At 36.5% G+C, this 24,359-nt stretch overlaps 1 protein-coding gene across 1 annotated transcript; it reads right to left on the reverse strand.

The window, feature by feature from the left end:
* Positions 1-1,765: 1,765 nt before the first annotated feature.
* Positions 1,766-22,737, reverse strand: KUP7 (K+ uptake permease 7). The gene is made up of 10 exons (XM_090307292.1): positions 22,178-22,737; positions 21,781-22,009; positions 21,235-21,483; positions 19,380-19,430; positions 17,311-17,571; positions 4,734-4,786; positions 4,496-4,610; positions 4,133-4,387; positions 3,056-3,578; positions 1,766-2,858 (listed from the first exon to the last, which is right to left on the reverse strand). The coding sequence occupies exons 1-10, from the start codon at positions 22,445-22,447 to the stop codon at positions 2,321-2,323; spliced, it is 2,544 nt and encodes an 847-aa protein (XP_090163418.1). The 5' UTR covers positions 22,448-22,737; the 3' UTR covers positions 1,766-2,320.
* Positions 22,738-24,359: the final 1,622 nt, after the last annotated feature.

Consider the following 24,359-nt stretch of genomic DNA (forward strand, 5'->3'; position numbering starts at 1 on the left):
GACCCAGTAGTTAAATGAATGGGAGCCCATGATCTATAGGTCCACTAGGTCCCCTACTAACTCACAAACGGATTAGTCTTAGAATAGTATGATAAGTTGATTTGAAACGTTCAAATTAGAATTAATGGGAATTGGTATATGTGATATAATTACACGTTTAATTTTGGAATTAAACGAAATTGAAGACTCGATTATATTTAAATATTAAAATTATGAATAGGGATTCATGGTAGTGGAGTTGGTGATTAATTAATTTAATATTTGATATTAGATTAATTAAAGTTAATTAAATTGTTTAATTAATTATTTATTATTAATTTTATTAGAAAATTAATTTTTGAATTAATTTTTGTAAAATTAATATAATTTCAGTTTTAATTATAGAATAAAAATTGAAAATTGATTTTTATCTTTGAAATTAGTTTCAGAATTTAAAATTTGATGAAAATGGAAAAATCCACTAAAAGCCCAACTAGCTCACTCATAATACACTTCTTTTCTCGGTCAAAATTTCAAGCATGTGTTGGAATCCATGCAACATTCCTTCTTGCATGATGATCATGCAATAAATACTGAAGAGTGAATGGAATTCTTCATGCAATTGTTGCTGAAACTCTAAAATTTTGTGTTGAAGCAGAGTTCTTCAAACTGCTAAACCAATATCATTTCCTCAAAATTCCCTTCAATTCAAGCTTATTTTGAGCCCCACAACTCAATCTAAGGTACCTAGAGGATAGTAGGGAAGACCTTGTGGTAGTTCACGAGCTGAATTCAAGGAGATGATAGCTGAGAATCGTGGTTCAAGGTGTTCTTCAAATGTATGTCATGAAATTCTCTTTTAATTTCATGAGCATGCTTAATTTAAAGCCAAAATAATGAATTAGAATCCTTAATGATCTTGTTTTACTTTCACTGCTTGTTTCCGGATTCCAACAAGATCTAGATGCCCCTGGATTTCTCTCCCGCAATCTTGGTATTGCCTTTGTCAGAATAGCTATGATTCAGTGAACTACCTCTTCATCCACCGCCATTTTGTTCATGCTTTATGGGCTGAAAAACATTGCTTTTAGATGGAACTTGGCTCCCCCTCTCGAGGGATGGGATCAAATTAATGTTTTTGGACCACCCCTTCGAGGGATACAAGGTGAACTTATGGACCAACATCATTTTCGCGATCTTGTCAAAGACTTCAAGATTTGGAAAGAGAGAAATGATCGGATTTTCAAAGACAAATCAAAGCTATTCAAAGATATTCTTGAATCTTCTATTTATTGGTGTAAAGATTACTGACTCCTCAAAGACCACAACTTAGATTTTCTTGTTGCAAATTGGACTCATTCTCTTTATTTCCTTTGATACGGATCTTTTGTATCATTTGCATTATTTCATACATCAATCGAATTGTTTCTTATCTTATTAAAAAAAAAAAAGAAACAAACAAACAAACGCAAAGTTTTATTTAGACAAACTTCAAACTTATATGTATAATTAACTCTTGGTATGGCTAAATTACAAGTTTAGTTTATGAACTATTTGTGTCTAATAGATGATATAGGCATATTAGTGTTTAATAAAATAAATATTTAATTTAATATCTAATAAAACTTTGGCACTTTAAATTTTGTCTAATTGGTTATCAACCTGTTTGATATTTTCTAAAATTCACAAATTGTATACAAAATTGATATTCAGCCGTGTTAATACTGTTCTCTTCCATTCTATTTCACAACATACGAACCCGTATGTGCTTTGGTGTTAAGAGTAATTGAAATTGGAAATTCTTTTTCTACTCAATCATAAGTATTCTTCCATTCGACTGGGTCAGAAGGAAGCCACATTAAAAAATCTGAAGAAATTCAACTATCGGCATGACTTTGCATTATCATTAAAAAAGGGAATAGAAACAGAAAGAACAACTATCTACAAGACTAAATCACTGATGCATATGAAAGTTTCCAAACTAATTCCAAGAGTTTTCTTTTAAGTCGTACCAGATCTCTACAGTGGGATTGCATCAATGGAATTCATGTAATCTCAAACACCTTAGGCATTCGTTCAGCATCATGCATGAAACACGAATGAAGAACGGTGATCAACCCAATATGGAGCCTCGAAAAACCTTCGGCATGACACCAAGGGTAAAGTCGGGAAAAGCGTCCTCTGAATCCAATCCACCACAGAAATCAAATGGATGTTGCAGCACACTGAAGAATGCAAAGACAATTACCTTCATTTTTGTTTTTGTTTTTACTGAGCACCTTTCGCTCGTGCCGCACATGTATTTGGTAATATCCTCATATATCTGACAAAATTGAGCTCTCTAAACCATGTATGTCATGCCTACCTGCATCAGGTGGGTGTGGGGAACACTCAAGTTGGCAATACCCCTCCTGCTGTTCTTTCTTAAAAATGCGTAGAAGTAATTGATCATTAGCTTCTTAATAAACCAAGAATCCTTTCTTGCCCTAATATCTCCATGACCAAGAAGGTAAACTACTCCTGATTCTTTAGCCTTTCGTATAAAAGAAAGTTCTCTCTCAAGTGATTGCTCTGCATCTGGGATTGAGGGGTCTGGAGATTCAACTGGCTGCACCTCTTCTGGTACGTTGATGACTTCAGTTATGGGTCTAGTAGTCTCATTAAATTCAGCAAGCAGAGGAATGCCAAGTGAATACACACTTCCATTGGGACCCACAAGAAATCGCGAGCAGCGGGTCTCGTCAGAATCAGTATCATCATCTCCATCGCTCTCTAATGACCTTTCTTGTGCCTCTCGGCGGATGAATTTCTCAAGGCTTTCAATTAAGAGCTGCTCAAACGTCTGATGGTTTTCTTTTCGAACATCCTTGTATCCATACCTGTTAAGTGATGAGCCCAACATGAAAGATCATATAAAGGTAGAGTATCACATATAGTTATCTTAATCAGTACATACTGAAAAAAGATCACCAAATTATCTTTTCGATGAGGAGATCAACCAAAACGAAAAAATTTGCCTGAATGAGGATGCATTGCAGCCACATTTCTTATGAAAATCGAGTTCCATAAATCATACCTGGCAATGCAACGGAAGATGTGATAGCTCTTTGGACAGACTCGGCGGAAAAGAAATCTCTCACTCTGAGGCACAAGAGGAACTGGTACGTACTTGATGCAGACAAATATGATCATTGAATGAACTGCAGGAAGAGTAGTCAGAAAATGGCCAAATATTGCAGGTATTCCTTTCACTAGTTCATTATAGAGTAAACCGATGCCAGGAGCTCTGATTGTACCGAGATTGCACCCAAGTTCCCGCATTAAATCCATTGACAGCTTTTGCTTGACTTCAGTTTCATACTTGAGCTTGCTTCCGTAATTCCAAATATACATAATAAAAAACATAATTACTGCGAATACCAATATGATCCAACTTCCATCACCCACACCCCATAACACAGAAGAGAAAAAGATCAGTTCTATCCCAAGAAAGATCATTGCAAAACCCATCACGATGATAATGTTTATCTGCCATATAAGAAGCATAACAATGGTAACCAAGACAGTTGTCATCATCATCACTCCTAGCTCAGCAATACCTGCAAGAAAATTAGTTTAGCATTAAGATCAGGTACAACACATGATACCCAAGACAACAAAGGTTCGGAGCATTACAGGACAAGGGTACAATAATTCAACCTTCATATTGCCCCCAATTTTTCATACACTATTTGGATTAAAAAAAAACCAAAAATTTCATTATACATTCAAAAATATAGGATAGAGTTCAGATATACTGGTAGAATCGTTATCCATATTTATCTACCACGGGCCCACTTTTTTTTTTTCCTTGAAAAAATTATTGAAAAAGAATTCGACTTTCATTGAGAGAATAAAAGAATATACTGGCATACAAGAAGAAAATCCCATAAAAAGGGGCCCAACTACAAGAAATGACTCCGATCAAGTAAAACCTAGCGAATAATTACAAAGGAGCCTGAAAACAAAAGCGTTGAGAGAAACAGGTAATCTAATAACAGACCAAATATCACGGTAAGAACTCCCACGCCCTTTGGGCCAACTTATCCTCAAAGATATATCATTTATGGTAAAGCAATAAAAAACTTAGATCATGAGAAAATGTGAGCATTACCATATGCATTTCCAATCTCATACATGCTAGATATGGAGCAGACGACCACCAGGCAAATAGCTAACAAAAACCAATTCAACACCGGGATATAGATCTGCCCCATGAATTTCCTAGATGTATGAATAATCTTAAGACGAGGAAAACAACCAAGTGCTGTTGATTGTTTTATACATGAAAAGGTAGCCGTAGTCATTGCCCGACTAGCAATCAATGCAGCAACATTAGCAATGAGAAAGACTGGCCAAAAGGCACTTTCTGTAGACAGAAGAAAGAAACTTGCATAAGCAAAAGCACCCACAAAACTAATGAAAATGTAAGACCATCGAGCTTTTCAAATAAGTAAAGATAATTAATGAGCCTTACTGGGAACAGAATTAAAAAATACGTGCTCAGCTCCATTGTGGTTTGATATAAGGTAGGCAGCTTGACCCAAATAACCCAAGAAAAGACAAGGCAAGACGAGAAACACAAACGTAAGCTGCAAACATTCACTATACAACATTAGACATCAAAGTCCAGAAAATGCTGAAAGGTGAAAAGGTTGCACAAATAACATCTACAGAAGTACCTAATTTAACAATCTTAAATTAAATTTTCCTACCTGTATTGACCGCACAGAGAAATAGCAAAGATCTGCAAACATTGCCTCGGAACCTGGTAGTTGATGATCAAAAATAAAATAAGGGAGTTTGAAAATCTCCATGCTGATCAAAGTCGCACCAAAATCAATTATTTAAAACTACATTTAATCTAATTACTAGTTAGACGCTACAGTATAGAAAAAATGATTTCTTCCTATGGATGTGAGAATCTTCTGTTTCTACATCTATCCTACTTATGCAATCAGTATAGGCATGGAATCACAATATCAAGGAGACATACTATAGTTGTACTTTACATAACAGATCTTAAGGTATGAAGTTTTGAGGCAAATCTGAGTCCACTAGGATATAGTAGCCCTCTCCCCCTCCATGAATTTAAGAAACACCAGGAGACAACATAGATCCACATTATATAACAAATCTCAAAGTTTTAAGTTCAAAAGGCAAATTGTTGTTCACTAGGATATAATGAGCGTCTCCCCCTCCTATGAAGTTCCATTGTAGATGGTAGGACTTGTTCAAGTATAACAAGTGGGGGTATGGAGATTTGAACCTCCAAACTCAAAAAAAGGAATATATGCCAATTACCGCAGAGCTACTATGCTCACTTTTGGCTGTAGATGGTAAGAACTTATTTGGGTGTAATTTGATATATTAGTTAAGATTTAAGGACAGAAGAAAAAAACCAAAGTGAGTTTGGCTCAATGGTATTGGCATGTGCTCTGTCGTTAGAGGTCGGAGATTCAATCTCTCACCCGGTAGTTGTTGTACTAAAAAAACAAAAGAAAAAAGGCCAAAGGTGAAAAAAGAAAAGCTTGGGCCAACATAACAAAAGAAAGAATGGATTTAAGAGGAATACATGCAACCATATATGTTAAAAAAGAGTGGAAATATTCTTGAACTGATCAGAAATTGACGCCTAAAAAGATTAAGGAGTTGTTTGTTTTGTGAGAATCCAAGATTCACATGGGATAAACATCTAGATTACTCTGTTTGTTTTGTGTTAATGTGAATGTGAAAAATCTAGGCATCCAAGGATGCCCACGTTGGAGGCAATTATCTAATTTTGGATGCCCTCTTGCCCCATGGGTTTCTAAAATGCCCATCTAGAGGGCATCCTCGAATGACATCTTTGCCCTTCACACCTTATACATTTTTGTCTTTCATCCAATTATGCAATCATGCACTAACAAATGACCATATACAATTAGCTACATTTATATTTTACATTTAGTTATAAAATAAACTTTAGTTAAATTGATTAATATCTTGATTTATTTCCTATCAAAATTTAAAGTGCAATATTCCTTTATTATACCTTTACAATAATTGCCCAGTACTTCTATGTTTAGCATTTTTCTCTCTTGCACAACTATTGAAATTATTTTTTAATTATTTTTATAATTTATTTAAAGATATAATATTAAATAATAAATACCAAAAAATTATATACATTTAAATTAGATTAAAATAATATGTAAACCACCTAAAAATTAGTGAGGGCTTACTGGTATAATACATAATCTTAACATTCCCATACAAAAATCTTGCAAACCAAACACAATTAGCCAAGTATTCACATACATTCTTACAAATTTTTCCTCCAAAACAAACATGGTAATCTAAAATGTTGGGCATATGTACTTTCAGACATTTATAATTTTGAGCATCCAAAGATTCCAGTTATCTAGATTTCCAAAAAACAAAATGTCCCTTGAAAGGGAAAATAAGCTTAACCTCCTAAGAAAACTTCCATAACCCTTAAACCCAATAATACTCTAGTCTTTAGGCTTTAGTCTTCAATAACACTCAAAACCAACAATCTTGAATGCTCTTAGGCTTTAGGCTTCTCTTTATGGAAGATAAAAGGTCCAAAAATGGTTAAGGCTCTTGCTTGGCAAATTTTACTAGGGGAAGTTTTTTTTTTTTTTTTTTTTGAAAAGGAAACAAGTCTCTTTATTCATTAAGAAAATGAAGAGAGACTAATGCTCAATTTACAAGGAAGTCATAAGGATCAGTAGGTGCACCCGGATATCTCAACTAGGTTGACACTCCCTTAGCACCCCTCATCACATCCAAACACTAGAAAATCCTCTAAATTAAAGCAATACAAAGGGATACAATTCTAAAAACGAGAAAGAAAGAACTGGCTGGAAAATTAAGGGAACAGGAACAATCACAGCAAAGAGAACTAAAAAATCAAAGGAATGTGAACTTCAGAAAACTGGAGAAAGGAATGAATGCCAATTTAGACTGATTTCCTGACTAGAGTATGCTGCGAAGGAGCTTGAGAAGGAGCACCAAAGAGAGGCCTTTAGCTTTGCTGCTTCATATCTTGAGAACCATGGGGTTTCCTTGTCTTGGAAGACTCTTTGATTCTGCTCAAACTACAATTCAGCTAACACAGCCTTTACAGCATTGACCCACAGAATTTGATGAGTTTTCTTGAGAACAAGCCCTATCAACAGCTGCTGCACATTTAGGCTAAAATATGCTCCGAAGGTCCAGCACAAGTTAAAGACATTGAAGAGCGAAAACCAGCAGCTTTGTGCATAAAAGTAGTCGAAAAAAAGGTTCGGGAGGTCTTTCCCATTCTTTTACACAAAGCACATATATTGGGGGAGATGTAGTCGGAGACAAGCTTCTTTTGCAGCAGACTTGAGCAGTTTAGGGCTCCAAAAACCATTATCCAAAGGACTATATTTATTCTCCTTGAGCTTTTTGATTTCCAAAGAGCTTCATTTAGGAAAGGATCAATTCGAGGGGCTTTGCGAAGATAATTGGTTAAGCATTTAATCGAGAAAACTCCATTGGATTCCAAAGACCAAACCTTTGAGTCAGGGCAATCTTGCACCTTTAGGTTAGAAATGAGCCTTAACAAATCTTGAAATTCAATAATCTCTTCATCTTTTAAATGTCTTCTAAAAGAGATGCTCCAAGATTTAGTGTTGTGATCTCAATGCTCCCTCACAGAACCGTTTGGTTGAGTGGACAATCTGAATAATTTGGAGAATCTGGACAATAGGGTCCATTGCCTAAAACAAAAACCAACAGGTTTTCCACTTTCAACCAAGCCCTTGAAATGCTAACCCATGGGCTTCTAAGGCTGCTCACTGTCTTACCAAATGTGTGACTCCCAAAATTGTTACTGCCACGTATACTTTTGACCACTCTGCACCAAAGGGAAGAGCTTTCATGCTGGAATCTCCAGCCCCATTTTACTAAAAGAGCCAGATTTTTCTCTTTCAAGCCTCCCAAACCAAGGCCACCTTCTTCATGAGATTTAGCCACATGCTCCCATTTGCCTAAATGATTTAGTTTACCCCATTTGTGGCCTTCCCAAAAGAAATCCCTCAATATTTTTTATAAGATGGATAACACTTTTTTTGGTATCAAGAAGGAAGACATATAGTAAGTGGGGAGGTTCGAAAGAACTGACTTACAAAGAGTTGCTCTTCCTCCTCTTGAAATGTTGTATCTTCTCCATTTGTCAAGAGTGCCTTGAAGTTTATCAATAACGGGCTGCCAGAAAACTATCTTTTTCGGATAACCTCCCAATGGAAGGCCTAAATAGAGAAGGGGAAGCTGCTCTGCTTTACAATTGAACTTGGCTGCCCACTTATTCAGCATGTCAAGGCCCTATATTTATACCACAAAGAGATGATTTCTCCCAATTAATTTTCTGACCAGAACACCATTCAAAAAGGTCAAATGTGGCCCGAAGAGACTCTAGCATAGCATCATCATATTTGCAAAAGATAAGGGTGTCATCGGCAAATTGCAAAATTGAGACATGGACTTTATCCTTCCCTACCAAAAAGCCTTCAAAGCATTCTTTCTCATGTAACCGGTTGATTAAGGCATTTAACACTTCTCCCACAAGGATGAAAAGGAAAGGAGAAAGGGGATCTCCTTGCCTAATTCCTCTAGTTGCCACTATCCTTCCACGAGGCCTTCCATTGATAAAGATGGAGAACTTTGGATTGGTGATGCAGCCCAAAATCCAAGAGATCCATTTTGAGCTGAAATTCTTACCAAGTAGGACTTTTTCAAGGAAGGATCAGTCCACTCTATCAAAGGCTTTCTCCAAATCAAGGTTTAGAATCCAACCTTTCTTCCCTTTCGATCTATGGTCCTCAACTGCTTCATTTGCAATTAGGATGGGGTCTAAGATCTGTCTTCCCTCAATAAAGACACTTTGAGTAGGGGCTACTATGCTTGGCATGATTCTTTTTAGCCTCTCAGCTAAAACTTTTGCAACTATTTTGTACAAGAGGGTTGTGAGACTAATTGGTCTGAAATCTTTGACCACTGCATCGGACTTTTTTGGAATTAGGCAAATAAAGTTCTTTTTAATACACGAATTGAGTTTACCATTGCTGTAGAAATCATCAAACATTTTTATAAGGTTGTCTTTCAGATGAGACCAAAAATGGATGAAGAATTCTAGTGTGAAGCCATCCGGCCCTGGTGCCTTGTTTCTTCCCAACCCTTTCACTGCCAGCTTGATTTCTAAAGCAGAAAAACTTACTACCAGCTGCTCATTTTGGCTTCTTGAGACTCTAGACCAGTCAAGGTTAAGGGAATGGCCCGAGGACCATCACTTTTTGAGTACAATAAGGAGTAAAAGCCCAAAATGATATCTTCAATGTCCCGGGTGAATCTGGTTGGAAGGTCTTGGTCATTGAGCAATTTTGCAAACAAATTTTTTCTTTTTCTAGTAGAAAGGAATCTATGGAAGAAAGAGGTATTCTCATCCCCTTCTTTTAACCATTTTAACTTGCATTTTTGAATTAGACTTTTTTCTTCCAGTTGGTATAATGCCAGCAGGTCTGCTTTCAAGGAATAGGATGCATCATCAACCCTAATCTGTGAAGAAACATCTACTGTCAGTGAGTCTTTTCTTTGAAGTTCATTTAGTAAACTTTCCTCTTTCAACTTCATCTCTTTCCCAAATTCATGAAACCATTTCTTAAGAGCTGATTTAGTTTTTCTCAAATTTGTGGAGAGAGTAGCTGCCCATTGATGATTTTCCTTCTTTTTTAGAGATTTTTCAATCAATTTACAGGACTCCTTATTGTTCAACCAACTGTTACAAAAACGAAACGATGAGGGCCCCCACTCAAATGCTCCTGCTTCTAAGGTAAGAGGAAAGTGATCTGACATGGTTCTAGCTTGTCTTGCAACCCTTGAATTATCGAAAACATCTTCCCATGTGCTTGATACAAGAAAATGGTCTAGGAGAGATTTGGAAGCAACATCACCTTCCCTAGACCAAGTGAATTGGCCATTTGAGAGTGGAAATTCCAGCAGATTGTTTAACCTGATGAACTTGTTGAAGTTATTCATATCCCTTGTTGCTCTTCCTACTGGGAATCTCTCATGTCTTCTTCGAATGCTGTTGAAATTCTCACCAATACACCAGGGATCATCGAATTTCTCAGCCAGGGAGGATAATTCCGCCCACATTCTTCTCCTTTCTCGGTAATCACAAGGGCCATAGACATTTGTAATCCAGCAAATTTTTTTTGGTTTATTGTTTGACACTTGATTGAAAGAGAGAGAATTCATCTTTCAAACTGTAGGAAACTAGAATTTTGCTTTCATCCCACATTGTGAGTAAACCTCCCAATTTTCCTTTAGCTTCCACCAAGGCTCATCCTACCTCTTTTGAGCTCCAAAGGCTTTTGATAAAGGAGCCCTCAATTCTGTCTTTTTTTGTTTCTTGAATAAGGACGATATCCGGATTGACTTTTTTCAGAAGCAGTCTTTTTGAAAAATCCCCTAAGCCTCTTGTGTTCCAAGTAACAATCTTCATTTTGGACCACCGAGGATTCTTTAATTCTTCCCCCTTTGATCAGGCCAAGACGAAGTCACACTCTTTTATGATGGAGTGTAAGGATTGGGGGACATCTGACAATTTTAGAGGGGGGATGGGGAAATTATTTGCACTAACCTGTGTAGGATCATCCGGAGGAAGGAAAAGCTAACTCAGGGAGAAATCAACGCCCACTTGGCAATCTTCGAGGTCTTTGTTGTCTTCAACATCTATAATATCCAGCTCCTCACTGCTCACACTAGCCAACAAATCATCTTCTGAGTCTTGTGAGAATGGAGAAGGAGAAATAAACTTGTTACAACTAAGAACTTGACCTTCTGGAGAGGATTTACCACTTCGGATGCAGTGTAGAGAAGGTAGGATCATAGAACTCTCCCTACCTAGGCCCGAGGTTTGAGGATTTGCTTGGAGGTTAGCACAACTTACTTCAAGAATATCCGGGTTGGAGATGGCTGACCAAGGGTTTTGAAAGGACATGTGTTTTTTGATGAAATGTCTGGGAAAAGGCCGCAGCCCATACGACTTCCTTTTTGCTGTAGTGAAAGACTTAGATGACTTATTCCTTTTCACCTTTTGGAGCCGTATGTGGGAGATTGGATTAGAGACCGAGGCCTCCAGCTTCTTCGTGAGAGTATCTTGGCCACCAAACTCCTCAATATTGTTTGGAGACGAAACGGCTTCCTGAAAAGAAAAAGCCGGACCAGCATTTCTGATTTTTTGCAAACCACTTTTGGCACCTTTTGAGGAGAAGTTGAAGAGTCACGACTCTCAAGCTTCTTTTCAATATTAAAAGCTTTTTTCTCTAAAGGCGGATCTGAAGAGGGCAACTTGGGAAGATCAACCGGCAGAGGGCTGAGGCAGGAACGGGGGGGCGGCTCAGAAGACGAATGGCCTCTTGACTTTTTGGCCTTGAACTTATTCTCTCTCTTCCTGTTTTCTTTTTTATCAACAAAAACTCCTGGGCTTCTGGAGAATTTAATATTGCAGTTGGAGGGAAGGAGGAAGTTGAAATTTGAATTTAATGGATCACATAAAATGCCTTCATCGCACTTAACTTCATTCAGGCGAATTAAGTCAATGGGATTTGTAAAGTCGGACTCAAATAATTCACCCTTGACCTTGCTTGGAGGGTTGGATGACGAAGTATCACCGAAATTCAAGTAGATGGAGCCCCTTTTTTCACTTGAAACTTCTATTGTTGCCGGGAAAAAACCACAAAGATTCTCCTTTACTTTAATTTTGGCCTATGAGACATTGATCAAATTAAGTATATCCATTGCTATGCTTTCTAACCCACCAAAGTATTTCCCGATCGCCTCAAAGGTTTGCTTGCACCAGTAGTCAAGGGTAAGTTCTTAATAGAAATCCAGCCACCATATCCTCTGGCGTAAGCTGGTTTGCCGTGAATGGAATTGTTCCATCTTTCGAACTTCAGGCGGAAGGAGTCGAATTTCTGCCACTTGCCTAAGTTTTTAATCAGCTCATCCAAGGAGTCTTGTTCCATTGTCACCAGAGCATTTTCTGCAAATAAAGGATTGATAATAACATTAGATTGGAAGTGGTCTTTGAGTGTTTTACTAATATCAAGCCAATTATCGAACTCAAAGAGGCATGAGACAATCCATAGGTTGGAAAAGTCAGGTTGGAGCACATCAGAATGCTTGATAACCCATTGGTGATGCCTATTTTGTTTTTTGACCAACGAAACAGGGGAAACGAGGGATCTCGAGTTCCTTGAGGAACTCTGTGGCTGATGAGAGGTGCTCAATGGTGACTTGTCAACTTTTGAAGGGGGGAGGTTATTCTCAGAAGGAAGCGTATTGGACGAGGAATCCTTGAGGCAGCCGCTGACTATATCATTGAACTCTTGCCAGCCGGAAGTGCCATCACCAAAAGGGATGTGGATGTTTTTCCTTCCACCCATTGAGGGCCAAACCGCACGTTCCACAAACCATCCTCTGTTGTCCCAAAATTTTGATAGGCGAATGACACACTGATCAACTCTTTCCTTAAGAAGGAAAAATTCAAATGATGGACCGTACAACAATCTCTTCATGCTACCATCTAACCATTGCGCCATTGGTGATGAGAAAATAACTTTTTGTCCTTTTTTCATGTCTTCTATGAAAAAACCGTTGCTCACTTTCCACATACAAAAGAAATGAACACCTATTTTGCAACTCTTCACCTCCATGAGATCTGGGGCTGACCGTTAGACGAGTGCCACGGGCGTGGTTGGAGAAGATACGGCTAGGGAGGAAGGTCAGAATCGGAGAGGAAGGAGGATGGGAGGGGGGAGAGGGGAGAGGAGAGCTTACTAGGGGAAGTTAATAACTTGGATTGAATCCAAAGTTATTTCTCCTTTGTCTTGCTTCCGCAATGGTGCATTCTTTGCATGAGGATAAGAGGATTTGGGTCATTTGTTATGGGAGTGCCAGTTTGCGAATTTTCTTTAGAATCGATGGCAGAGTTCTTTTGGGGTTAGTAGGGTTCAGAATAGGGATGTTCTTTGTTGGAGGTTTTTTTTTTTTTTTTTGAAAGGAAACAAGACTTTTCATTGAATAAATGAAAATAGGCTAATGCTCAAAATACAAGGAAACGATATAAAACAAAAACTTGCCAAGTACACTTAGAGGTGAATTTGAGCTCCCCTTTCAGAGAGAAAGGTGTGATGTTATGGCAAGCAAGCATCTTTGCTATTTTGTGGGGTATTTGGTTGGATTGTAATAATAGAAATTTGGGCAAAATGTGGTTTTGGTCCCTGAGGTTTGAGGTTGATGTTTGTTTAGTTCTTGAAGTTTCAAAAAAGATACTTTAATTCTTCAGGTTTGTAACATGATTCTAAATGGTCCCTAACTATACTTTAAACTAAATGATGATTGGAACGTTATGTGCTAACATAGAAGGGATGATACGCAGAATTACTTGATTAATAGAAAATTACCTTGAACGATTAATTAAAAAAGTATGTACCAAATATCTAAAATATTTTAATTTCGTAACTTTCATCTGCTCCTGCATGCCCTAAGTGTGGGCTGCACCTACCAACACCACACCAGTCAACCAATTGTCACCACATTGGTGTAGAGTTCGAGGTTGGGGACGAAATTAAAAGTAGGGTTTCTTCCCTCTTGACGCTGGAGTTCCAGACAATCAAGCAATATCAGTTTCCTTCCCATTTTTTTAGAAGAAAGAATTGGGTACAGAGGAAGGGAGAAGGAAAACAAACAAGAAAGAGGTGAAGTTATGACAGAAATAAACAAATGTAAGTGAACAGGAAAAAAAAAAAACGTGAAAAGGATCAGATTCTATATACACACACACATATATAGAATTATAGGTAGATCAAAAATAGGTTGAACTTGGTTTGGTCTCTTCTGATATGAAAAGGCTTCCTTTTGGTTTTAAAAGCGGAAGAACAAAAATGGGTTGAACGACAATGACTGGGTGAGCCAATCAGCCAGGCAAAAAGTTCCAACCTTAGAAAAATTGGCCAGAAAACGCAACTTGACAGAAGGGTGTTGTGAAATGAAGAAAGGTTGTTGAAAAAACAAAAGCATAAAAAATAGTGCTGAGACCAGACCTCTCAACCCCTTACCTTAGGCATTAGAGAGGCATCCCAAAGAATCAAAAAGAGAGAAGAGAAGTCAAGCATATCATTTAAGTTCCTAGTGAAGTTTATGGACAAAGAAAACGAGAAACTTCTGGTGGTAGAAATATGCAAGGAAAGAAAATAGAGAAGGACCAAGATATTAATTGAACCTGGCTTCTACGTCCCAAGAATATACTCAAAGAAACTTTCATTTTACATCAAAGATTATTTATGCAAGGCAAGGCAACCTAGGGTTGCTGCCACCTGGTGAGACTCCAACGTTGTTCCAGGCAGGTTCTCAAAATTCAGAACAGACCTTGCAAAGTCCTCAGGCCTGGGAATCACGTGGATTAAAATTGGACAGAAAGATTGCTGAAGCTCGATGATGCACTTGTAGCAAGGTCATGATATTACTTGAAAGCAGAATGATGAATTTCCTCCTATAGGAGGCTGATAGACCCAAGTTACTAAGGTCTCTACTCAGAGAAATAGGAGACAAGGGATGGGTAAAATGATGTAATTGGGTGAATGAGAGTTTTGGTTGGAAAAGCCCTCTTAAAAGGCAGTGAGGGAGAGAGCCTTTTTTCATCTTTTGGCATCTTGCTTTTTGTGGCTCGTTTGAGCGCTGAGAAGAAGGGAGAGATCTTTAACACTCTAGGGTGTTTAAGCCCCCAACTTCGAGTAGATGGAGTGGGCTATGCTGGTTATCATGAAATTTTGGTCGTGGATCTTGGACGTTGCTTGGGTTTCTTGCAGGTTCAAGTCCTTCAATAGAGGCTTAGTTGTCTGATTTCTCCTTATTCATGCCTGAATCTTGTGGTACTTGAATTCGAGTACCGCCTCTGTTCTGCCAGTCAGTGTGTTTCTTCCACGGCTGGGATGTCTATTCGCAGCAAGACTTAAGCCAAGATGGAACGGATTTCTCCAATTTCCCCCTTCATCTCATCGACTGATTTCTCAATCAAAGAAAAATGGGCTTCCACGGCCTTAGTTGATGAGGATGCTTCCACATCCATGATGTTTCGAGATCCAAAAGGAATGCGTGTTGGATTGGCGCTCGGATACCACTTGGTGTAGCCCAAATGAGAGATTTATTCAAATGATCAAAATCTAATCAATACAAGAGAGGAGTTTACTATTCATAGAGAATTATATGTGGGATAGGGTAACTAATCTTGGATTTACTAAATTACCCCAATTCCTATTACATCATATTCCATGGTTGGGACTCCAATTAAAATAGTCAGTATTTCCAACTATTATAACCTACAATTAACTATAGTATTACTGACGTAATAGGCAGTGTTTTGAAAGGCGTGGTTGGGCACGCGCCTAGGTGTAAGGCGCAACAATGGCATGGAAGGCGCACACCTTCCGGCACCTCCCACAAAGCGCTTAGGCACGCCTATCAATTTTTAATTTTTTTTTAATTTAGATACTTGAACAGTTAAAACTTAAACCCAATTTATTTAAACGCAAATAAAATTGCGTTTTAATATATATATATATATATAATTTTTTAAACCTAATTTGGCATCATAATGATATGTACGAATGATGGCTACATGTCAACAAAACAAATCTTATTGGACGGTAGCCTTGTTGCTTCTTCTTCTTCCTCTTTCTCTTCTTCTTCTTTCTTCACCAAATCTTCTTCTTCTTCCCTAATCCTTCATTCACGATTTCTTTCAGTAAATAAACATGTATATAGTATATATATATTTTATATATATATATATTGCGTCTCATGAAAAAAAGCCCGCGCCTTTTTGTGCGCCTTGCGCTTAGGCTCCAGAAGGCCATTGCGCTTTAGTGCGCCTTGGACATTTGAAAACACTAGTAATAGGATTTAGCATAACTTGGTTTTATCCTTGATTAGTTCCTTTTTTCGTATTTTAGAAATTAGTTTCCTTTTAGTTGTCCTTTTAGGATTCCTTCTTGCATTTAATTCACTATAAATAGAGAATCACCCCTCTTGTACGAGAACAACTTTCATAAATAATAAAGACTTGATTGGATTCTCGGAGAGAATTATCCTTTTATATTTTAGGCTATTGGTATCAAAGCAGCCATTTGGGCCGACGTGGACTGTCGTATGTGGAAGATTGGGAAACTTTTGGCAACACCAAAAGGGAGCTTCGTGAGCTGTGTTGGTTGCCGAACAGCACACATCTAATTAGAGGAAACCTTTGAAATTCTAGAAAAAAAATAAGAAACCAAAGATTTTTCAAGATTTTGCAAGAATGAACTATTGCCCGATCAAGGAAAATGCCCAAGAAAAAATACAGCAGTTGATATAGGCAAGAAAACTGAAGTTACTAAGACTAAAATACTCTACACCTAAAAATACAAACTATTATAACCTACATACTACCATAACCCAAGGAGTATTTGGAGCACTGAGTTGGTTGCTATAGTTAGTGGTTATTATAGTCTGTAGGTCATAATAGTCTATAAATCGCTGAGTTGGTTATTATAGTTAGTGGTTATCATAGTCTGTGTGTTATAATAGTTTGTAGGTTATAGTAGCATGTGTTTGGAGTGCAAACTATTTTAGTGTAAGTTATTATAGTCTTTGTTTGGGGTGCAAACTATTTTAGTTTAAGTAGGAAATAGTAAATATTGTAACAAAAAGAAATTTGAAATAGTCTACACTCTAGTTAATTGTAGGTCGTAATAGTTGGAAACATCAACTATTATAACTACTTACCAGCCCAACGTTCCAAACACCTCCTCTAGGTTTTTGACTAATTAGTAAATACATAAATTTGGGACTAACAGAGGCACATAATTAAGGCAAACTGAGACAAGGAATAGGAGTGCTGCTTCAGTTCCATTGGAAAAAGGGAGAGTTGAAATTGGAAAACTCAACAAAGAGATAAAATAACTAAAGTGTGGGAAGGATTTACACGAAAGCAAGCTATACACGCTAACAAATCAATGATTTCAAAATTCTTATTCCATTCATCAATGAGTTTCTGTTCCTTCTGTTTCTTTCGGCAGCCTGGGGTGGGGGGTTGAAATATCCTTTGCGGAAGAGAGAGGGACTTTGTAATTTTCATCCTAGTTTTCATTGTATTAATGAAATGCATCTCTTATCTAAACTACAACAAAAAAAGAAATATCAGTAGATCAGTGTGTTTACCTGTAGCACATAAAAGACAACCTCCAAGGCAATACCATGCATTGGTAGAGTTCCTTTTGAAGAAATAATAGATATGAACAGGATTGAATGCCTTCAATACACTGCTATCATATATGACAAGGTTATAAATCCCAATGCCTGCAAGTGTACAAAACCATACAAATAACGCAGGACCAACAGCAAGCCCCACTTTGCTAGTGCCATACTTCTGAACACTGAACAAAATTATAAGACAGGCAACTGAGATCATCACAGCCTCATCTGCAGAAATAACAAATAGTCAACAAAGAAAATGATTCAGACCCAAATATACATAGCAATAAGAAGTAATGTAGAGAAATAAGTGCATCATCATCAGCAGGATAAAGAACACCCAACCCAAGAAATCACATAAAACCTTCTCAAACTGACAAAATAAAAAAAAAGAGAGTTGCTTAGAAATTTCTATTAAATTAAGCAAATACAATAAATAAAAGAAAGAGAATACAGCCTACAGAATTTCCATGATTTGATACTGTTCTTGGTCTATCTTTGTGACATTCATTAAAAAAACATCAACAAACCTAAAAGTTAACTAGAATACTAGTTACTGAAGCAATACTGAAAAATGTGATTTCTGAAAACAGGTGTGTTAAATGTGGAAAAGCCACATGGCATAAACAAAGGAATCTTTTCTTTTTAGGGATACATGTAAGTACGACATCATAATCATCCATAACCAGAAATTCCGTTGGGCAGAATATGTGTTTTTTGTTCAAGTTGAGCTATGGGATTTCAGAAACTTCATTGCTTTCTCTATTTTAGTCTTCATTATGTCCATATTTCTGAAAGGTTCAAATAGTTTCCAAATTATAAAAAGCTCTCACAGTTGATATAATAATCTAACTGCTGGATTGTTGACCCAAATTAGATATTGACATAGACACATTATACACAAGCCAAAGAACCCATTCTTTATGAGCTTCAAGTGTAATCTAATAAGAACTGATGCACCCAAAATGATTGTATTCAAAAAGACAAACTGATTTTGGATGTATTAAACTTTTTTGAAAAAACACTTCCTTTTTTTATTTTTTATTTTTGTTAACAATAAGTACTTTAGCGATACAAAAAAGTATAACGACGGCTAGTTTTATAGGAAAATGTGTCCTCCTCATGCCATGGTAAATCACAAATCGAATGAGGGGAAAAAATCTAGGGATTTTCATACAGATGATTTATTTTGAGAGGCCCAAATGAAAATTGACCTAACTTTTGAAAAACCAAGTTTTTTGACCTTCTGGTTACGTCATTGTTGGGTAAAATTACCGAAATGACCAACGAAGTACGAGAGTAGGCCTCTTCTCACTTAAGCCCTTTCTCTCTTATCTCTTCTCGCTTCCTCTTTCTCTCTTTTCTTTTCTTGCTTCTCCCTTCTTGCTTCTCCCTTCTCTTTCTCCCTCATCGATTAGTTGTAGAGCAACAATGGCAGACAAAGAGAGAGAGGAATCGAGAAGGATGAGGAGCGAATGCAAGAATCTGAGAGCGATAATCGTATTGCAATATGAGAGTGAGAATCGAAGAGCGGGAGAGAGAGATCGAGGAACGAAGCCCATCATGCGTACATCTTTGGTTGTTTTAGTAATTTCACCTAGCAATGACGTAAGCAAAAGGTCAAAAGACTTGGCTTTTCAAATGTGGAGTAAAATCTCATTTGGGCCTCTTCATCAACGCCAATTTCCCAAAAATCTAGCCAACATATCCATGCACAAATCATGAGCCCAAATTTCACTGTTGCATAACCATAGATCTCTGGGTACTAAAAAGGAAATAGCATGAAAAATAATAAACAGAAAACTACAATTTAAAAATAATAATAATAATAGTAATAATAATAATTTAAAAAAAAAAAAAAAAAAAAAAAAGAAGCAGTTCATCGTCTCTTATAATATATTTGAAAAAGCTGAATGGAGCTCATGAAGATACTCCCTGAACCTTATAAAACACTTCAAATCTATCATCATGTTGTGGTCTTTCTAAATGAATTGCCATATAATAGGAACTAGACAGTCGAACAGGTTAAAAACTACCTTGGTTGATTGCATCCACTCCAATCTTTAGTCCACCAACAGCCGACATTACTGCAAGAGGAAAAACAAAAGGTAGTCTTTATTCAAAATTAGTAACAGTAAATACACCCCTCGAGTCTCTAACTCCGTTATTGTCTTAGAAGCTTATTCCACAAATAAAAGTAAAGGGTCCAACCGTACAAGGTAGTTTAAACAGTAAAAGAGATTCTTTATGGAATAAAAGTGTAATTTCATCACCAGCATAAAGGAGGATAGAAGTTTGTCTTTGTTTCATTGTTTTTTTGTTTTTTTGTTTTTTGTTTCCCCTCCTGATTTGATAGAAACAACTGCTTTTGTTGAGGAAAAAAATTGAAAAACGAGAGCATACAAAAAATAAGCCCAAAAAAACCATTAAAGAAAGGGTTTCCAACTAAGTAAGATATTGTCTAGGGATTAATTACAAAAAGTCTTCAAAACCGAAGCTAGAGAAACATGAAACCTCACCAAAGACCAACCTCACTAGGATCCCTCTCTACCCCTCAAAACACTCTATTGTTCCCTCCCCCAAAGATCCCACAATAGCGCACAAACTCCAGCAAACCAAAGAAAACAACCTTTCTCTTTAGAGGCCGGATGGAGGAGGAACTCCCCAATCATCAACCAAATATCCCTTTGATGAGCAAGCAAAAAATCAAACTCTTGAAAGAAACCATTCCAAAAAGATCTCGCAAACTGACACTCCCACGGAAGGTGACCCAAGTTTTCCTCCGCCTTCCGACAAATGATACAACAAAAAGAACTCATTAACGAAGGCATCTTTCTCAAAAGCCTGTCCATCGTGTTCACATGACCAAGCAAAACTTGCCAAGAAAAGAACTTAACTTTATTTGGAATCTCAATCCTCCATAACACATCAAAGACCGACTAATAACTATAAGGATACTCCCTTACGATATGATATTTCATGATGATATTAACCAAAATAGAGGGGAAGTAGAGTTCGGTTTACAAAAGATAACAAGCAAAACAATAAACTATAGCCAAAACAAGAGGGTTGCTCTCTCCCGCCAAAGAACTAATGTTCATACACAAAATACAGGACAATTAACCCTAACCAAAAAGATGCTTAAATAGCGACATTCCCCTGAGATCATACTCCCTGGACCACAACCAGCTACCCCTCTGTCGAGGGTGTAACTCCTCTTTTGTCCCTGCTCCTGTACACTTTCTTAGTGGGAGGTCTAGCAATAACATGAGAGGGATCCAATAAAATCCTAAAGAACGAATTACAAGAAAAGCCCTCAAAAGGGTTAGGATTCCAAACACAAACATCCCTTCTCCCAAGCATAATGTCAAAACCCTCAATCAAGAAAAGAAGAGAAGCCACCTTCGTCATCTCTCTATTGGACAACGGCCAATAGAAACCAAAGGAGAGAGAAACAAAATTCCCCGGTCAAACCAAAAAGTCCACCACGAAACAATTTTTCAAAGAGGACAAATGATATAACCTAGGAAACGCAGAAGAGAGGGGTCTATCCCCCACCCAATGATCTTCCCAAAAATAGGTTTCTTTACCATTTCCCACAACACAAATAAAATGAGAAAATGAAGGGAGCTGAATAAAAATATCTTCCACAGGTTTCTGTGTGTGCCTTTAACCTCTTTCGTCACCCACTCATAGGGATGGGGGCCATGTTTGCTCACAGTAATCCTCCCCCACAAGGATTCGAGCTAAACGGCAAAACACCAAAGCCATTTTAGCCAACAACTTTGTTGCGTACAAGATCACAATACATCTAAAATAGCTTTCATTGTCCCAATGCTGGCAGCATTAGAATTTTGCCTAGCAGAAAGAGAAGATATGGGATATACAAACCTGACATTGCTGGCGTAACAACTCCATCGGCTATTACCATAGCAGTTCCAGCAAGAACAAGCATCAAAAGAAGCTTCTTTAAGGTCAGGGAAGCCTCAAGTTTTTCCTTTATTTTTAGTGATCTTTCCAATTCAGCTGATGGCACCTTTAATCTAAAACTTGATATTCGGGTATCCGAAGGCAGTTGATTTGGGAGTAGACTGACCTTGGCATGTCTACAAATCAAAGAGTACAAAGCAAAAGTACCACCTGCAGAAGTTAACCAAATAGTGAAAACCATCACACATTTGCTTGCATACAAAGATTGAATCATTCATCCGATGATTTGATAGATTGCTATCAAAAATTTTCCTCTAAGGGCTAGGAAAAATTGGAGTTATGCATATTACCTCAGTACAATCCTAACGCAGTCACCCCCCAATTACTAGACCAACCTTCAATACTTGTATGCATGTTATTCAGGGTGGAAAATTGCATCAATACACTTAAATATAAGCATGTAAGAGGGGCAATTTTAAATACATGGCATAAGTTTAGAAAGCATACCTTCACCATCATCATTTGCCAGAAGAACAACAAGAACATACTTGACTAGTGAAATCAAGATTAAGGTGTAGATAACTAGCGATAGTGCCCCAATAACATCTTCATCTTCATTAATAGGAACTTTGTTGAACATGACACTGAAGGTATACAGAGGGCTTGTCCCAACATCACCAAATACAACTCCAAGTGTCTGAAAAGCAAGAGCAATTTTCTTTCCCACGCTGAAGTCCTGAAATTAAGTTACCTAAATTAAAAATATCCTACTTTTCCTTTAATGGCCCAGACAGATCAAACGATGTCAAGAAAGCCATTACTTCACTTCATTCTAGTAACCAGAAAACAAATATCACTAAGAAGGGGGGGAAATGCAGCAACTGAAACAGAAAATTCATAGCACCTCGTATTCATTTCTATGAGCACCAGGGACGTCAAGGGCTTCGACATCGAAAGAATCAATACGTGGGCCAGTCCGAATCAATTTCTGCTCGACATTATCTTCATCCTCAGATTCCAAATCCATACGATGGTGCGATGCATTATTGTCGTCGTCGTCGTCATCGATCTCCGATTGATCGTCATCCTGAAAAACCCATCGGGACTCGGAGGAATCCATGGAAGCAAGTAGGCCGCAATTGGTCTCGCCCCTCTCCAATTCACTCTCAGCCATGAAACAGAGGAAATGATTGAATCTTCAAAGAAGGGATAAGGGATTTGAAGGAATTTGTGGGGTTGAAACAAAATGGGAAAAAGGGGGTTTGGATTTGGGGGAAGGGATTCGATTCCAATTGCTAAACTTGGAATTCAGTGTGAAAATGGTTTGTTTTTTCAGGTGGAACGGAAACGAAGAACGTTGCGAATGCCTAACACACTGCGCGCGGTCGACTGTGGAATCTCAAGAACGAGATATATAAAATTAAAACTGAATAATTACTCGATTATATAAAATGCCCGTTTGTTTTTTTTGGACGCTAGATAATGGACAGAATTATAGATGTCCGTTATTTATTTTTTTTAGATAATTATTTTTATTTTATAATAATATTTTTTTATATGAATATTTAGATAATTACATTCGTTTAATATTTTTATCGACCAATGTCTTACATTTATATAATGTTACGAGAAAAGTCATGCAACTAAAAGTTACTTTAATTTAATATAAATTCAACTTCTATAACATACCTATTTTTATTATTTTGAACTTATTTCAAAATTAATAAATTTTATATTATTTTTATATGTTATCTTTTAAAAAAACAATATATATTAATTTAAATTTGAATTTGAATATCTTCCTTAAAAAAAATTAAAAAATAGAGTGATATATATACATATTTATTTATATAAAAGAAGAAAAAAAAGGTAGGGTAAAAATGTAATAGTAAAGATATCCACGAGGTAGGGTGGGGACGGAGAATTCTTCTTCGTCCAATCGGTGTGGAGATTTTCCGTCAATAATTCGCGAGGATCGGGTTCCCTTTAAAGAAAAATTTTCCGTTTGTGTTTTCCATTTCTTTATTTTTTTTTTTAACAACTTTTAAATTTATTTTCTACCTTAACAAAATTTTATATATTAAATTAGTCATTTCTAATCTTTTTTTATTTGAAGAAGATACTACAAAATTTACTAATAAAAATAAAAATATTTTATTAGCAAATATATAATTGAAATATTTAGATCCCATAATTTTTAAAAAATAAGATTTAAATATTATAAATCTAGCCCTTCGAAGGGTTTAAAAGTAAGAGTTGTTCTCAAATAAAGGAAAATGAGTCAACTTATTTGCAAATATAGCAAAATTTCATTATTTATTAAGTAATAGACCGCAATAGACAACGATAAACATCTATTAATGTCATGATAACTAGATGATTACAGCAAAACAAACACGATAATCCAAATGTCCATTTCATGAGAAATTTTGATTCTCACAAAACAAACAAGTCAATTTTGCGATCATATAATTTTGAGTGGATAAAAAAATAATTAGACTAAATTATGTGAAATATCTTTATCTTTTCGCTTCGTAAGGTTTCAATAATCTTATATAAATATTTCATAATTTATTTTAGTGGGAAAATTTGTTATAGTTTTTAGATAAAAATCGAGTGTGATAGGGTTTGGGTTATGTTATCATTCTATGTCGCTTTCTAGTAGTTTTAGATTTCAATGTTCATTCAATAATTTTAATAAATTTATATTCTAATCATTTTTTTTAATGGTTTCTCAAAGGTCAAACATAATTTTGAAATAAAGAGTAAATTTCTAAGGTACTTTTCTTTCTAAAAAAAAATTATGGGATATCTTTTATAATTTAGACTCCATTTAAGATTGTTATAGCTTTTAAAATAATTGTTGGTAATTAAAAATCACCTGTCATATAGAGTAGATTACTCTTTGAAAATTTTAAAATTAAAAAAAATAGGTCACTATTAACTAGACATGTTATGACTTAACTATAATGACCAAATTAGAGATATTATTTTAATTATTTATATGTTGATACTGATAGGGTGAATTATAAAAAATATCCTTGAACTTTATACTTTGCGTCAAAAATAAAAATACCCTTAAACTT

This window comes from Benincasa hispida, chromosome 11 (assembly GCF_027475165.1).
Source record: "Benincasa hispida cultivar pf3 chromosome 11, pf3_genome.v1.1, whole genome shotgun sequence".
NCBI classification, from domain to species: Eukaryota; Viridiplantae; Streptophyta; class Magnoliopsida; order Cucurbitales; family Cucurbitaceae; genus Benincasa; species Benincasa hispida.